Source organism: Recurvomyces mirabilis, assembly GCF_035927965.1.
Source record: "Recurvomyces mirabilis strain CCFEE 5264 chromosome Unknown scaffold_32, whole genome shotgun sequence".
NCBI lineage: Eukaryota > Fungi > Ascomycota > Dothideomycetes > Mycosphaerellales > Teratosphaeriaceae > Recurvomyces > Recurvomyces mirabilis.
Genome location: NW_027041966.1, coordinates 106568 through 122334, shown reverse-complemented (window position 1 = coordinate 122334; position 15767 = coordinate 106568). Strand labels below are relative to the sequence as shown.

Here is a 15767-nt window from a genome sequence, read left to right as displayed (position 1 = left end):
CTTACAGATCCGCACGCTTCGTACTGTGGCAAACATCGCAAACGCGCTCCCCCCTCTCCCTGCAGCTTGCTCTCCTAGATCGTCCTGAAATGAGACTGATAGTAAAGGGACCCATCCATACACGTTTCAGCTTGAAAGACATGCGCAGGATAACCTCTTGCGCAAGCAAACACGGTACCGAGCACTTTAGGACCCGTTCATCCCAGGCTCAACCGTCCAAGCATATCACGACTGACATTCGCCTTAGCTTCAGCCTTTTCACCGCAATGAGCGAAACACGAGAGCCACCAACCGCCACCGTACTCGAGGCATCACGCGCAGTGTACCGCGACATCATACAGCAGTTCACAAATGCCACAGCGAATGCGTCGTCTCCACTTCAGGCTCTTCAGGCGCAAATCGACGCAATCTTCAAGCATGGTCCTGATCGAGCTGGAGATATCTACAACGAGCTCGTCGGAGATGCCTGGGGAAATGATACTTTGGTCTTGTGTCCAGTCGAGGACATGCCTGTGGGATGGAGTAGCTGTAGAAATACTGCAACCCTGGTCTCCCTTCTCGCATGTCCTGAACAAAGCCTTGAGCACACAGTGAGGTCGTCGCCAATGTACGGGGAGTCTGCGCCGTTAGGAGAGATTGTCAACACAGAGTCAGCATCTCTGCGGGACGCATATCGCGAAGCTAAAACGGCTGCAGCTAGCGGTAGAACCACAGTCATGGTCGGGACGCTGGAGGATGTGCAGTACCATCGATTGTTGCAACAGAGTGCTTATTTATCCTTTGCGTATTGCTTGGCGCTTGGTATTAGGCCTGAGGGTGCGATTGTATGGCAGTCATGGGCATCTAGACACCATCAATATTGCTTCGACGAATATCTGGCTCGTAGTGGTGCGACCTTGAAGACGTTCGTGGAGATGGATACTTTTGTTGACCAATTCGAGGACCTGGCTCAGCACAAGGTTCGTCATTCGGTCATCGTTGACTGACTGTGAGGAAAAGCGTGCTGACTTGATGAACTCTTAGGGCGTATGGGACGGGAGGTGTAACGACCTATACCGCAAGCTGTTCCATGTCGATATCATGCACGTCTGTGAAACCACAGACGCTCCTCCGATCACGCCGAGGTATGAGCCTTTGGTGATGATACGAGGGTTCAACGATGTACGCATGCAGCACTTGCAAAAGTTCAGGTTCGTTGACCACCTTGACGACGAGGTGTGAGGTTCGTTCTTGCTAAGGTCAACGAGTACCGATAGAAGGAATATGTGCGAGTTGGTGGCAACAGCGGCTAGCAACAGACAGATGTCCCTCTCGTCAAGCGATTACACCTCTGTCTTCTGCCCACGGATGAAGTCTGGGTGCTCATAATTATCTTTGAGGGTGTCCAGCTCGAACACTTGCAGAAATTCAGCTTTACTGGTGTTGCTTGAGCTGTGATAAGGGACGGACGTGGTCTGATGATTTGAGTATCCTAGAGAAGGGCGGCTAGTCCGAGGAGAGGTATGCCAATCGTTAGAGGCTAGACACGTTTTGTAGTATCACTAGCCACGTCAGAGGGACATTGTAGCATCGCATATCATCCCACCTCTGGATCTTCATTCTTGTATCTCTTCGTAGGCTCTCAAGCCGAAATTACTCAACTTCACCAACCCGCTTCCTCGGCTGAGCACCACTCATACCGAACTCAACCCTGGTCTGAGCAAAATGTCTTGGCAGCAAATCCGCACGACTATGATCCGCTCCCGTGATGACAGTGCTGATCGAAGCTCCATGCGTCCCTCTCCAAATCGTGGGAAAGTGGTTGGAGTATGATGCTCTGTTGGCGAGAACAGCATACAAGCCAACGACTACTGCGATGGCTGTGCAGAGGATGCCGATGCCGTAGGCTAATCATAGTTTCCCTGGGATGTAGACGTAAGTTTTCTCGTAGACGGCGAAGGTGCCGTTCACGGGTGGACGTAGAAAAAGTGATGTAGTGTTTGGACTGTGTCGACGTATCAGCGAAGACTTATTTCGCTTTCTTACCTTTTCACCTCAGGGCTTCCGAGCTCATCATGCTGATTGTCATGTTTTGAAAGAGCTCCTCCAATGCATTCTTGAGAGGCACAGCGGGCTCTGTCGATGTCGACGGAAAGAGGGATTCCAGCCCAGCTGCAGCCTCATTGTTAAATTATGTAAGGGCAGGACTAGCATTTGACTTCAGAAAGCTGAGTTCTGGTGTGTCGAGCAAAACCATGCGCACGATACCGGAGTCCATGGCTATCAGGGACTTGTTGCCAGACCAGTAGGTTAGTTGGCTGGCATTGCCGGCCTGGAAGCTGATGGCACCGTTGATAAAATATGTGAGTGTGTCTAAGATGGACTGGAAGGATAGCCGCTGGAAGTCACTCTGGTAGTCATGTGCATTCGTGGCGTTGAGTGTAAAGCTTTCCTCTGGCGACACAGGTGAGCCAGTCGAGGCGTCTATCGTGGCTGTAATATTCTGCACTGCGTCCGCGTAGCTGTAGGTGGTGTTGTAGGTCATATTCCAAAGAGTGCATTGCATGATTGTAGCGTCTTTCGCCATTTCGGCGCCACTGTTACCTTGATGTGGCAGCGCTGCTATGAAAAGACTTGCAGGAGGACCGGTCTCAGAAGGGTTCTCTGGGAATGGGCCAAGATAGCCTGCTCGCAGAGTGTACGTCCTCCCACTTCCAACACCAGTGATTTGGAACGGCAGCTGAGCCCTGGAAGGTCCGTCAATGCCAGGTACCCATGACAGATAGTAGTAAGTCATGGTGTTATTACCGACAGCGTTCGCCTCGGCAGCTTCGGCCACATTATTGGCAATAGCTAGCCGTAGACTGTCGTTGACGTCCTCGCTTCGTAGGCTGGGACCAGAGAAATGGGTAGTCCAAGTAGCGTTGTGTCCATAGGCAGGATATTGCCTTCGCCTGCTGCCACCGCCACATTACGGATGACTTCGTACTGTGGAGCGTTTCACCAGTACCAGGGCCGACCAATAGCATCTGTACCTCCTACGCTAGGCACAATGAACTTCAGGCTATCGTAAGGCGGCCGAAGGAACACTTATCATGTTCGAAGAAAGCGGCGAAGGCTGCGCTGATACTACAGAGATGGTGGCTGGAGCTATGACGGACATGACCGGAAGGGACCTGATGAAGGTCAGCACGCATCAATCAGTGTTTTTAGCCATGTGAGCCTACCATATGATCACAGCCAACAAGAACAACACAGGAAAGTGCACCCATCGCCAAACAGCAAACAACGCCGTAAAACTCCCCGGCATCGGACCAAGGGTATCCCGCAAGATTTGAGGAGTGGTAGGTCCAGTCATTGTGTCCACGCTCACGAACGTGATGTTCCACCAAGACGAAAGCGAGCATTCGGAGAGAGAAGAAACAAGAGAGTCTACCTTACCGCATCGGGCGCGGGAAAGGCATTCGCCGCCGGCCATGTCATGTAGCACGGAAAGGGGAAGCACAAGGCTGTGAACGAGGCTGAAGAGTCGAGGCCGGAAACCTGCATATATAGCTGCACATGTTGGTAGCAGTGGCGGATTTAAACTGAGCCTTGTCTCTGAACGAGGTCCAAGTCAACATGCTACGCAACGATACACCGCTGGATGATGGATCGAGAAGGTTACCACGATTCGCCGAGTTTTCCTGGAGAAGATCCGGCTCGAGTGCTGGAGTGCGGTGGGTCATACGCTCATCGAGCTGGGGGGAAAAAAGCGAAGAAAGGAACGAGACGGATGCAAGCTCGCAGCCAATCAGCGCAGCAGTACGCGTGAGATGAAAATGAGGTGCTTGTTTGAGGAGTCCGCCTGACGGCAGCGGCCAGGCTTCGAGAACTGTATGTGTGTATATACGAAGACTACGTATCTCTAGGTAGGCCATCCCAAGCGCTTTTTGAAGGGAGTGTTTCTCCCTCTTCCTTCCCTAGCCTCGCCCATGCACCCATAACGCCACGCTCTCCAAGCAGAAAAGGTAAACCAACGATAGGCCAGCTCGTTCCAATCGCGCGCAGCATGGCACGAAGGCATCTAAGACGCATGTGCCGCGTACAAGCAGCTGCTGTTCCCTCCAACTGCCTGCCTCCACACCCCCTTCCCAGCCTCACGCAAGACGAGAACCACGGCCTCATGTTCCTACTAACCCTTATTCCTGCTCGGCAGGCTCCTCCCCAACCCTCCTCGTAAGATAAGCCGCCACCAACGCCGCCAACCCTCCGAACCTCAAAACCCACGCCACACTATCATCCTGCCCCTCCCCCCTCGGCTTCTGCAACAGCTTAAAAATAACACTACTCCCCAACGTAGCAATAACCTGCGGCGCCGCAATAGCAACATTATGGATCCCCAATACCACCCCGGCTTGGTCAGCCCCATCGCTCGGATCATCCCCGGAAGCCAACATTTCCCCTTCGGCGGTCGGAGGGGCCGGGATATCGCCGCGACGGATGGCGTCGCGTTTGCTGATCTCGGCCGCGATGAGGGCGTAGGGGGCCCAGTTCGTCATGGCCCAGGGAATCCCGATGAGTGCGACGAGGATGGTGGCGCCGCGGGTGTCTTTGACTGAGAACGTCATCCACATTAAGAGGGCGAAGATGATGTGACTTAGCATCCAGGCGCGGCGGAGCGTGAGCCATGGGATTTCCGTGCTGGTGGGGATGTACTTCCGCCAGCCTGTCGTTTTGCTTTTCTGGCTCTCGCTCGCGTCGTCCCGCTCGACCTTGGGCTTTCTAGACCGTTGGCGTGCGAAGAAGCCTCCGCCTGCTGTGGGTGGTCCACCGGGTGTATGCGGTGTCATGGGCGTGGCGGCGAAGCGCCCCTTAGGCAGCATGAAGTAGCCTCCACCGGGCGTCGCGGGCGTACTAGGTCCGGGAGTGAATGGCGTGGTAGGATCCGGTGACGGAGGTTGGAAGGAGCTGACTATGATGAACGGGAGGATGATGGAGGCGGAGAAAGTGGTGAAGGCGAAGATGAGGAGGGCGAAGGTTCCTTGTCGGGTGGCGCGTTCCCATAGTTGGAGTTCCTCGTCTGGGGAGAGGTTTGGATGTTCCTCTAGGTAGTGATTGGCGTAGATTTCGCCGATGTAGGTTGTGATGTAGAAGAGGAACGGGAACCAGCCGATCCAAGCGAAGAATTGGACTTGGCAGACGCGGCTGATCTGAGTGGGTAGTTTCTTGATGGATTGGAAGAGGCCACGGAAGAACGAAATGACTCCATCTGCTTCGGCGCCTGGGTCGCCGTCTCTGCTCGGGTCGCGCTCTTTGATGCTGATGCAGGATACCGCCAGTGTGCTAGCCATAGCAAGTGAGGCAATCACGCAAAGGACCTTGAATTGTGAATCGCCGAAGAACCACAGGTACTTTGGCAGGTCGACATAGCCAAAGAGGTAGCCCACAATATTTCCCACGCCACTCATCCGCGAAGCCCATGCATTGGCGCTATCTTGCTGATGCGTAGGCGCATTATCCACGATGAAAGCTCGAACACCAGCTTGGATGACATTGATAGAGAAATCCAAGATGTATATCATGAGCACAGCGAAGACGATAGATCCGGTGGCGATAGCCTTCGAGTCCCAGGGCTGCCCAAACACATTATGGCCGATGACGCCTATTAATTCGCGTGTCCATGCCAAAGCCATGAGGGAGAGGATTGTGGCCGCCGCTCCACCGATCATGAACGGGCGACGTTTGCCGAAACTCCATCGGCAGCGATCCGACTTGATGCCTACGTATGGCTGAACGAGAGTACCGGACAGCGGACCGGCGATCCAGACGAATGCGAGGAGGGATTTGGAGATGCCCAGGCTGAGGAGGTAGGGCGAGCCGTTGGAGAGTTCGACGGACCAGGCTATTTGTAGGCTGAAATACATTTTGTCAGTAGGTTGTTGGATTTGGTTGTATTGTCATGTGCACATTGCTTACCCGCCAAGCGCAGATGTGAGTAGAAGCAGATACCACGAGCTCTTCGTCTCCTGCGTATGGTCTTCTACACCGGAGTACTCGCTGAAGCCCGGGCTGAAGGGGCCAGCAGAAGTGGAAGGTCTACTCTCCACCTCCTCCGCCCCTCCTCCGCCAAGAAGCGGTGAAGACTCGTTGATACTGCCTTTGCCCTCGGACACTCTCCGTAACCGACTTTTGCGGTCACCACTTGTTGTTTGGCCATCGCTGAGGTTGTGCTGGAGGGCCTGGGTGGCTATTGAGACTCGGGGGTCGTGGCGGAAGGAGACGTGTTTGGGTGGCTGTGCTCGTTGGGTGTTGGGGCTGGTCGGTTGATGTTGTTGTTGGTTTGGCTGTGAGGGTGGTCGTGAGCCCTGTGAGGCAGGGCGGTCGGTCATTGTGTCGTATCGTCGGCGGGTGGAGGAGGAACAGGAAGCAGGAAGCAAGAAGCAAGAAGCGGTCAGAAGGAGGTGTATCAGGAGTAAGCCAACGACCCGGCTCGCATATCGACACGACTTCTATACACTACAAGGACATGTAGGTGGAGAGCAGGATATGGATGCAAGGTGGTGAAGGCGAAGACTGGAGAAAGATATCTGTTCAGCAGTAGCGTCACGAGGCGCATGGGCCTAGCGCTGCGGCAACTGGTATTAGTGCCTCCCGTCAACTTTCAACTTTTTCCAGGGTTCGACATTGAAGTCTCTTGAGCCGCCGGAACAGTGCAGATGTCAGATGCAGAGTTGTCGTCACACGTGCTCAAGCCACTTTGCAAGCCACTTTGCATATCCCGCTTGACCGCTTGTCTCTGCTCTACCATACAATGATAAAAAGATCAGCCGCTGGTCTTTCCTCATTGACGTACTGTAGCCCGCCTGTCTTGTCTTGTCTTGTCTTGTCTTTCCCGCACCTTAGCGCCATCGCGATCACGTGTTAGTAATGTGGTCAGCCGCTAGTGGTTGAGCCGCAAGGAGCTACGGAGGTAGAGTAAATCCGACGCCGATTCGAGGTTGCCTGTTGCCGACGAGGTAGTACTAGTAGAGCTACGTAAGGTGACGATTGTGTTACTTGCACTACTTTGCTCAACTCAGACCACCAGTAGCCTCTATAACTTATTGTGACGGTCCGACAGTGAAGAGAGCAGAAGGAACTACACAGCGTGACGACAAGATCCCTGCCAACGACTACAGATCCGTTCCAGGCAGACCAGGCGCATCCCATACCACCAACCCACCGAAGAACAGCTAGGCATCTGAACAAGACTAGCGAATACTGGCTACAACAGGAGTAACGCACACAAAGGACTCTAGAAGAAGAAACTCTCCATAGCATGCGATAACACCCACCCCCACCAAACCCACCCACCATGGGCTTCAACTCCCTCCTCTACCACACCACCACCCTCGCCCTCCGCCAAACAACCGACAGCGACGACCCCGACGATGCCGAAGCCGGCCAGAAAGAAATCTACTCCTCCTGGGCTTTGCTAATCCTCATCACCCTTCTCATCATCGCCTTCTTCACAAGCTATGTCCTGCAATCCAAGAAGATCCAGGCCGTGCACGAGACGGTCATCAGTATTTTCGCCGGGATGGTGATAGGGTTGATTTTGAGATTGACGGCGGTGACGAGCGTGTTGGATGCTGTGAGCTTTAATTACCAGTTCTTCTTTAATTTGTTGTTGCCGCCGATTATTTTGGCGAGTGGGTATGAGTTGCATCAGGTGAGTGGAGGGTGTTGAGGGTTGGTGGGGTGTCGGGATTTATTTGCTGATTTTGTGATGTGGTAGGGCAATTTCTTCCGCAATATTGGGACGATCCTTACTTTTGCGTTTGCTGGGACGTTCATCTCGGCTCTGGTCTTGGCTTGTGTGCAATGGCTCTGGACGCGGATACCGCTGGAGGGTCTGGATATCTCTTTCGTGGATGCCATGTCTGTAGGAGCTACTCTGTCGGCTACGGATCCTGTGACCATTCTGGCCATCTTCAACACGTACAAAGTTGACCCGAAACTGTACACGATCATCTTCGGCGAGTCGATCTTAAATGACGCTATTGCCATTGTGCTGTTCGAGACCGCGCAGAAGTACAGAGAAGGAGCTTCGGAGGGCAAGCTTTCACCACTTGCACTACTCGAGTCAATAGGCGCTTTCTTGCTCGTCTTCTTCGGATCGCTGGTCATTGGGTTGATCATCGGCTTGGCGACAGCATTACTTCTAAAGCAAACGCACGTCAGGAGAGAGCCGAAGATCGAGAGCTGTTTGATCATCTTGATTGCATATGCTTCCTACTTCTTCGCCAACGCCATCCACATGAGCGGTAAGCCAAGCACTGAACTCCTACATAACATCCACTAACAACCTCAGGCATCGTCTCCCTCCTCTTCTGTGGCATCTGCCTCAAACACTACGCCTACCACAACATGTCCCGCCGCACCCAACTGACCACCAAATTCCTCTTCTCCACCACTGCCCAGCTCTCCGAGAATTTCATCTTCATCTATCTAGGCCTGTCGCTCTTCACCGAAGCCGGACTGGAGTACAAACCCCTCTTTATCTTGGTAACGGTCATAGGCATCTGTCTAGCAAGATGGTGCGCCGTCTTCCCTCTCAGCGCCCTCGTGAACTGGTTCATACGCTATCGGGCTAAGCGGAAGGGACTTGAGGTCGCAGAGGAGATACCGAGGAATTGGCAGATTCTGATCTTCTGGGCCGGACTGCGCGGGGCGGTCGGCGTGGCGCTCGCAGCTGGATTGGCCGGCCCAAACGCTTTCGCCCTACGAGCTACAGTACTCGTCGTGGTGGTCCTGACCGTCATCATCTTCGGCGGCACCACGGCCCGCATGCTCGAGATCCTGAATATCCGCACCGGCGTGGTGGAGGAAATCGACAGCGACGACGAGTTCGACATCGAGCCCGTGCGAATCAACACCAGTCATCACGCCAGCAACGGCTCCTACGCTCGAAGAAACGGCAAAGGATTCGGTCATACGCCGAATAAACTTAGCGGGAATGGAGTAATCGGGTTGGATGATGTGGGTGCGAGGCGCGAGAGGGCGGGGACGTCGTATAGCACCAGTAATTCTCACTCGCCGCCTACACCGCCTGAATTCGGAAGGAGAAATAGCTCACGAGCGCGAAACGGCGACGCTCAGAGCGCAGCTGAGCAGGGCCTTCTCGACCCAGAGGATTTCAGCACGATGAATAGTGATGACAACGACGACGAAGATCTGGACTTACCGCCCGCGGCGCGACGGTCGCCCTCCCGACGGCAGCTGGACCCGAATAATCCTTATCCTCTTTCCGGGTCTCGGGATGCGGAGACGGGGGATCTGGGAGGGCAGGGCACGCAGCCGTTGAGTACAAGGGCAGCGTTGAGTCAGATGTGGAATGCTACGTCCGAGGATGCGGGGAATTTGTTTAATAAGCTCGACGAGAGCTTTTTGAAGCCGCATTTGCTGCTTGATCCTGGGGGTGGTGGTGGGAGTGGGAGCGCTGGGAAAGGGGGTGGGCATGGAGGGGTCTAGACATGGGCTTAGGGAGAATCTTGTATTAGGTATGGTTGTCCTTTGTTGGATACTTGCGGTGACTTCGGGCGTGATTGCAAGACGCGCGCGTTGCTTCACGTGCTCGCCCTTTTCCCCTTGATCAGTTCCCTCCACTCGCCCTCCAACATCGAAAGCACCACGACCCCCTCCCACCTCCCCTGATACCACAGACATTCCCGCCACCGGCCCTCTTCCGTGAACTGCAGTCGTCTATAAAGCCGTATAGCTCCCTCGTTATGAGTGAAAGCTCCTATGCCCACGCGATGCAGACCAGCCGTGAGGAAAGACCATTGCAGACACCAGTTTATGGCCTCTGTGCCGTAGCCTTGGCCGTGGTAGGGGGTGCAGAGTGTGATACCGATTTCTGCCGATCGGTGATGGGCGTGGCGCATGGGACCGTGAAAGAGAAGGAGGAGACCTATGGGCGTTGGTTTTGGTCCTGGTGGCGATTGCTCCTCCGTCTTCTTGTTGCCTCCCTCTACAGCAGCCGATGTCGTCGGGACGCTGATAGCGGTTCCGCCCGCCTCGACGGATCTATCATCTTTGACGGGTAGACAGACAACGACGTTGAGGAGACAGTTCTCGGCGATGGATTTGAAGGACTCTTTCACGTCTTTCCGGGCCTGGGGTACGTGGAGGACTGGGTTGGTCTGGGATATTAAGATGGGGACTTGGTGGATCTCGCGCAGGGCCCATTCTTCGTCTTCTTCGGGCTCGAGGGCGCGGTAGATTAGTCTTTCGGAGGCGAAAGGGTTGGCCATTTTTATTTCTAGCCTTGTGATTGACTTTCTGAAGCTCTTGCAAGCGGTTTGAATGCTTTATAGAGAGATCCCCTACTGCTGGAGGTCGGCATTGTACCTTCCTTATCGGGACACCGCACGCTTTTGAATTGACGCTCGGAACTGAGAGGACTTCGGTGTTCGCACGAGAGGAGTTGGGAATATTGAGATCGCGAGGGCGAGAGGTATTGTAAGAATTGTCTGGCAAGCTATAGAAATCTACTTTGCAGCCATTCAACGATCGTACAACCACTTTCGCGAGGTTCCTCAAGCACACACCAATGCGACGCCTCTACTTCCTTGACAGTCATGTCGGACAGCAGTCCCATTACCTGTAGGCCTTGCGCAGCCGCAGCCGGCGCCAGTGGGTCGTGTGTCGCGGCTACAAAATGATATGGCAGGCTCAGCTTCTGCCACCCTGATCCCAATGCTGCCTTGTCTGCCTCGAGGGCAAGGTTTGCGACAAGGGCCTTGTACCACATCAAAGGTGCGGTCCATCCATCACGCTTCAATCGCGAGATCTATGCCTCACGGAACTGCGGTTCTCGAGCATAAGGCGGTACCTCCGCTTCAGCATTACTTACATCCTCCAACCACTTCTCAATGCCACCTTCGATGCATAGCACTTCCTTCATCCTCGGTCCGCCACCATGAAGCACCGTGAAGATCTGCTCCAGATGCGAGTCTATCATCGCAGCACCTTCGTCAGAAGTAAACAGTGGGAGGTACCAGCTTGAGCAGTACCCTTGGTACTGCTCCTGCATAGCTTTGACTTGCTCAAAGCTGAACGGGTAAGTTGAGGGGGTATGAACGCTGTACCCAGTGTGATAAGTCCAGCAACACGATCAGGATGGTAAGTGCAGAGTTCACTCGCTAGCATGGCGCCGAAGTCGTGGCCGAGGATTATGACTTTGCTCAAATGCTCGCGGTCAAGCAGCGCCAGGACTTGAAGGCAGATTGATGGGAGGCCGTAATAGTGTAGATCCGTTGGCTTGTCTGTGTCGCCGTAGCCTAACAGATCTGGTGCCAAGACGCCATAGCAGCTGGCAGAAGGCGCGTGAAAACGAGACTGGCCCACAAAGATGCAGTGTCCGGACAGCCGTGGAACAAGAGGATAGTGGGTAGACCAATTTTGGGCCCGGAGGTATGATACACGTACTTCAGTCCATCATCCACAGTAAGACTCTTGCGGGCTAGACCGTCCATCTTGCTGTTGTCAACTGCCAACTTCACGGTCAGTAGTCAAAAGTGGCAGCGGAGACTATATGTACAGCTGGAGCTGAGCCAAGATAGATTCGAGAGGATCGTCGCTTTCACTTATAGGAGAACTCGCTTGCCATACGCGCTATGGTACGTGACGAAAGCTGAGAGGTGTAAGGCTGAGATTTTCGCTTTCGGACGATGTGTCGTCAGCCAGTGTTGTCCAATCAGCCCGATTCCAGATCGATGCGACTGGTGTCGCTGACCTTGTGAATTTCGGAATAAGTGAGAAGCTGGTGAACGAGCAGTGCTGGGCCACTTGCAAGATAGTGTGGTTGCTCTGCGAAGCCGGACCCCGTAGCAAAAGAGACTTTAAGTCAATATGCTGGAGAGTAACTCTCGTCCAAATAGAACGCCACGCTAATGTACTGCTCTTCCTTCCCTCCATGCATGTATCTTCCCATATTCCCTCGTACTCTCTACATTTATCGTCCCGACATATTTACCCATAACGCCACGTAGATATACATACATACTGTGTCCGGATCATTCGACCTCTCACACATCCTACACCCCCAATTTTCTATCACTCCTTTCCAACAGCACTCTTCTCCGGCACACGACCAGGGCTAGCAGGAAATGCTCCAGGCATACCCGGCATAGCCCCTTTCGCCACATCGAGATGTGCTTGCGCCTTGACAATAGATTCGGGAATGACTGGTGCCGTCTCATCCTCTTTGCTCTCATCTCGCTCAGCTCCCGCCCCCGCAAACTTCGGCGTTAGCAGAGGTGGATATTCCGAGTCCTCCGACGACTTCTTCGAACTGTCCTCCTCGTTCTGCTCCTTTGCTTGCTTGACCAAAGCCGCCAAGCCTCCGCCTCCAGATCTTCCAGTAAGCCTATTCTTACCCGCAACTAGACCAGCCGCGAGTCGGTTGGCGGCCTCGCTGGCGACCTCTTTGCTCGAATCAAGGATATTGCTATGGGAGCGCAGATCCTCTCTATGTTCGACCCGGCGATTGAGGTACATCGATGCGTTTTCGGCGCCGCGCTGGCTCATGATCCGGTTGATCTCTTCCTGGTAGGCGTGCTCGTAGATGTTCATCTCGACTTCCGGCGGACTTTCGCTGACAATTTGCTGGCGGGTGCTGTCTCGATCTTGATCCGGGTCTTGGTCTGCGTTTGCGCCAATGGAGAGGTATAGGGTATCTTCGAGCGGATCATGAGCGTGACCCTTCTCATGGTCGTCGACTGTGAATGAGCGAGGCATGGACGGGTGCGACGTCGTTGCTGCTCCTCCAGTGGTAGTTTGTCGATGTAGTGCAGGGTCCGTGCCATGGTGTGGATGATGTCTGGCGGTCTCTTCGCGCTGCCGTCGTACTGCTTCGGTCTCGTACCGTCGGAGTTGTGGCTGTGAGCCAGCGTTCACCTCTGCGTCATCTTCGTGTGCTTGGTCTGGATCATGCAGAAGCTTGTTCGTCTTGTCGTCCGCTTCAGCGTCTCGAATTTCACCAGCAGTGACTAGAGTCGCGTCCATCGGCTTTCGGTCATGGGGGTCGGTGCTTTTACTCCCGCTACCACGCATTGCCGCAGGAGGCGCGACAAGTTTACTTTCCCTGCCAAACAGTCCTTGGAACGAGCTCGGTCGCTTGCGGTGCAAAAGTCGCTTGAAGCGCTTCACTGCTCTCATGACAACCATTAGGGAAGCCATGTTTCCGGTGATGGCATTGTCCATCTCGGCTTCAGTAGGCGGCTCAACAAGATCGGCGCAATTATCCTCAGCTGACAATAACGGGTCCTCGCCGTCCTGTGTGACCCATGGATGGCTCTGTACCACGGTCAGCAAAGATAAGAGCATGCTCAATGTCCCAGCCTACCCTAATGTGTGACATAGCGATCCTCTTCTCTGGATCCTTCTCCAGCATTCTGACCATCAGGTCCTTGAAATTGTCGTCCCTTTCATCCTCAAGTTGAAGCTCATCGCCGCGAATGCTGTCGTACAATTCCAGCATCCCACCCTTCTCGAATGGGATATGCCCGTAGCGCAAACAATACAGCGTGACACCCATGCTCCAAATGTCCGCGGCCTTGCCATTCACGGTGCCATGTCGCGCGACACACAGTTCTGGCGGCATGAACGCGGGCGATCCAGCCGACTTTGCAGTAGCCATGTCTGAATCCTTCTCGAACATCTCACTGACACCGAAGTCGACAATTTTGAGGACATCGCCGTTCGTGATCAGGCAATTGTCGGGCTTGATATCTCGGTGGATGATACCTTGGGTGTGCAGGTACTCGATGCCAAGAATCATGTCGCGGAACCAACACCGACATGCCTCGTCTTCATATGGTGCCGCCCGCTCGTCCAGGCCGACCTTCATCACAACGCCTTTCTTGCACATTTCCAGTACCATGTACAGACTGTCCTCTTGAGGATCGTCGAGCACTTCGATCAGGTTGACCAGATTGTTATGGTTGAGCTTCTTCATAATGGCGATTTCTTCCTTGATCAAGCTCAAGCTGTTGTTCTCCGTCCCAACCTTCTCACTTGATGACTGACGGTGTAGTGGAGAATTGAAGCCAAGCCCAGCGGCTAAATGACCTGGTCGCCGCTGCTGATTTGGCTTGCGCAGAAGGTTCGACTGCGCTCGCTTCCGTAGTCGTGACTTTGAGAACTCCTTGACAGCATACTCGGCGCCAAATTGATCATGAGCAAGATGTACAGCCCCGAAGCTCCCTCGGCCGATTTCCTGCTTGATGATGTATTGATTTATTCGATGCACCGCAGAGCCATCGTCGTCGCTGCTGCCGTAATGCGATCGCGCATTCAGCGTCTCTTTCACCGCTTTACCCCGGGAAGGCACGCGCTTGTGGTGTCGGATAGGTGAATGGCGAGCTGACATGGCAGGTGCGCTCATTTGTTTGACCGGGGAAGATCTGATGGTGGATCCATCATCGGGAACATTAATGCTGATGCCGTGACTCGAGCCTGTGCCCGCCGTGGTCTCAGCCTCGGAATGTGCTCGAGGGTGTCCATGTGTAGTTGCAGGCGTCTGCTCGGCAACGTGCGGGTTGTGATCGTCTTCAGCCATTGCTATCGCTGGTCTTCGGCTGTCGGCGTGGTCTTTTTGCTTCGCGCATGTCTCAGAGACTGATGTGATGCAGTATCGATGCAGACCTTTCCTCCTACCCCTGTTCTATTCACTACTGTGCCGTATGCTCCTTCTTCCCGTCTCAGCCTTCTGCGCCCTTCTCGCCCTGCATGAGTGCAATAAGAGCAGGAATCCAATTGCGAAGATTGACAACTTCAAACCGGCCTCATGCAACCCACCTGTCAAGCTTGTCAAGGACCCAACGCCGGCCCGGTGAGAGCTTGAGCTGCAGCCGGCACGGGGGTGACATCCTTCTCAGCCAATTGTTCAACTATTCTGACCATTAATCAAGCCACTATTACCGGCTTGAACTAGGGTACCACGTTGTCGGCCTACGCAATTCCGAGACTGACATTCATTGACCGAGCACGGCACGTGTCAAGACCGGCAGCAGCGTGCTTGCCTCGTCTCGCTTATTGTTTCCACAAGCTACACTGCATGGCTTGAGGCGCCAGCAAGAATTGGACGACTGGTCCTCTCACGGTGGCGAACAATGTCGGTATACTCCTTCTACATTTTTGATCGGCACAGTGAGTCTAGCAAGCCACCACACTCTAATACACTTCACTAAAGGTTAACAGCCGAATGCATCTACTCCAAGCGCTTCACCGCTGCCAACAATACGCAATCAAGTCGAGGTTCGACACTACAGAATGGCGATGTGCCAGCATCCCTGCGCAAGGCCTCGAAAGACCTCGACGAGACCAAGCTGATCTTCGGGACGATCTTTTCCCTGAGGCGCATGGCTAAGCAGCTCGGAGGCGCCGACGACCAATTTTTATCATACCGTACTTGACCAAGAAACAGGATGGGTGGCGACGAAGACTAACGAATACCAGGAACCGGAGAATACAAACTCCACTACTTCGAAACACCGACCCAACTCAAGTTCGTGATGCTCACGGACCCTAGAGTCGGCAATATGCGGACGGTGCTGCATCAGATATGGGCCACACTTTTCGTCGAGTACGTGGTCAAGTCGCCATTGGCGCCTGCTGAGCATACAGGAGGTAAGGGTGTGGCGAATGAATTGTTCGAGGGTGGGCTGGAGAGATTCATGGTAAGCATGGGCCTACTGCCGAGATGAAGACTGCCGTTTGCTTACGTCCGCCTCGAAGGACGCCGTTTTTCGGCCGCCACA

At 54.1% G+C, this 15767-nt stretch overlaps 7 protein-coding genes across 7 annotated transcripts; 3 read left to right on the top strand and 4 right to left on the bottom strand.

The window, feature by feature from the left end:
• Positions 1 to 266: 266 nt before the first annotated feature.
• On the top strand, positions 267 to 1221 carry LTS14_009551 (uncharacterized protein; the record flags this gene model as incomplete). The annotated part of the gene is made up of 2 exons (XM_064842233.1): positions 267 to 959; positions 1024 to 1221. The coding sequence occupies 2 exons, from the start codon at positions 267 to 269 to the stop codon at positions 1219 to 1221; spliced, it is 891 nt and encodes a 296-aa protein (XP_064690139.1).
• A 949-nt stretch (positions 1222 to 2170) lies between these two features.
• Positions 2171 to 3337, bottom strand: LTS14_009550 (uncharacterized protein; the record flags this gene model as incomplete). Its single annotated transcript, XM_064842232.1, has 2 exons — positions 2171 to 2870; positions 3207 to 3337. 2 exons carry the CDS (start codon positions 3335 to 3337, stop codon positions 2171 to 2173), a joined length of 831 nt encoding a protein of 276 aa, XP_064690138.1.
• An 823-nt stretch (positions 3338 to 4160) lies between these two features.
• On the bottom strand, positions 4161 to 6350 carry LTS14_009549 (uncharacterized protein; the record flags this gene model as incomplete). Its single annotated transcript, XM_064842231.1, has 2 exons — positions 4161 to 5874; positions 5938 to 6350. 2 exons carry the CDS (start codon positions 6348 to 6350, stop codon positions 4161 to 4163), a joined length of 2127 nt encoding a protein of 708 aa, XP_064690137.1.
• A 965-nt stretch (positions 6351 to 7315) lies between these two features.
• On the top strand, positions 7316 to 9474 carry NHX1 (monovalent cation:H+ antiporter, CPA1 (nhx1); the record flags this gene model as incomplete). Its single annotated transcript, XM_064842230.1, has 3 exons — positions 7316 to 7672; positions 7739 to 8267; positions 8315 to 9474. The coding sequence occupies 3 exons, from the start codon at positions 7316 to 7318 to the stop codon at positions 9472 to 9474; spliced, it is 2046 nt and encodes a 681-aa protein (XP_064690136.1).
• Positions 9475 to 9569: 95 nt separating this feature from the next.
• Positions 9570 to 10256, bottom strand: LTS14_009547 (uncharacterized protein; the record flags this gene model as incomplete). The annotated part of the gene is made up of 1 exon (XM_064842229.1): positions 9570 to 10256. One exon carries the CDS (start codon positions 10254 to 10256, stop codon positions 9570 to 9572), a length of 687 nt encoding a protein of 228 aa, XP_064690135.1.
• A 1804-nt stretch (positions 10257 to 12060) lies between these two features.
• On the bottom strand, positions 12061 to 14566 carry LTS14_009546 (uncharacterized protein; the record flags this gene model as incomplete). The annotated part of the gene is made up of 2 exons (XM_064842228.1): positions 12061 to 13302; positions 13352 to 14566. 2 exons carry the CDS (start codon positions 14564 to 14566, stop codon positions 12061 to 12063), a joined length of 2457 nt encoding a protein of 818 aa, XP_064690134.1.
• A 553-nt stretch (positions 14567 to 15119) lies between these two features.
• On the top strand, positions 15120 to 15713 carry bet5 (Trafficking protein particle complex subunit BET5; the record flags this gene model as incomplete). The annotated part of the gene is made up of 3 exons (XM_064842227.1): positions 15120 to 15156; positions 15208 to 15414; positions 15466 to 15713. 3 exons carry the CDS (start codon positions 15120 to 15122, stop codon positions 15711 to 15713), a joined length of 492 nt encoding a protein of 163 aa, XP_064690133.1.
• Between the last annotated feature and the right edge of the window lie 54 nt (positions 15714 to 15767).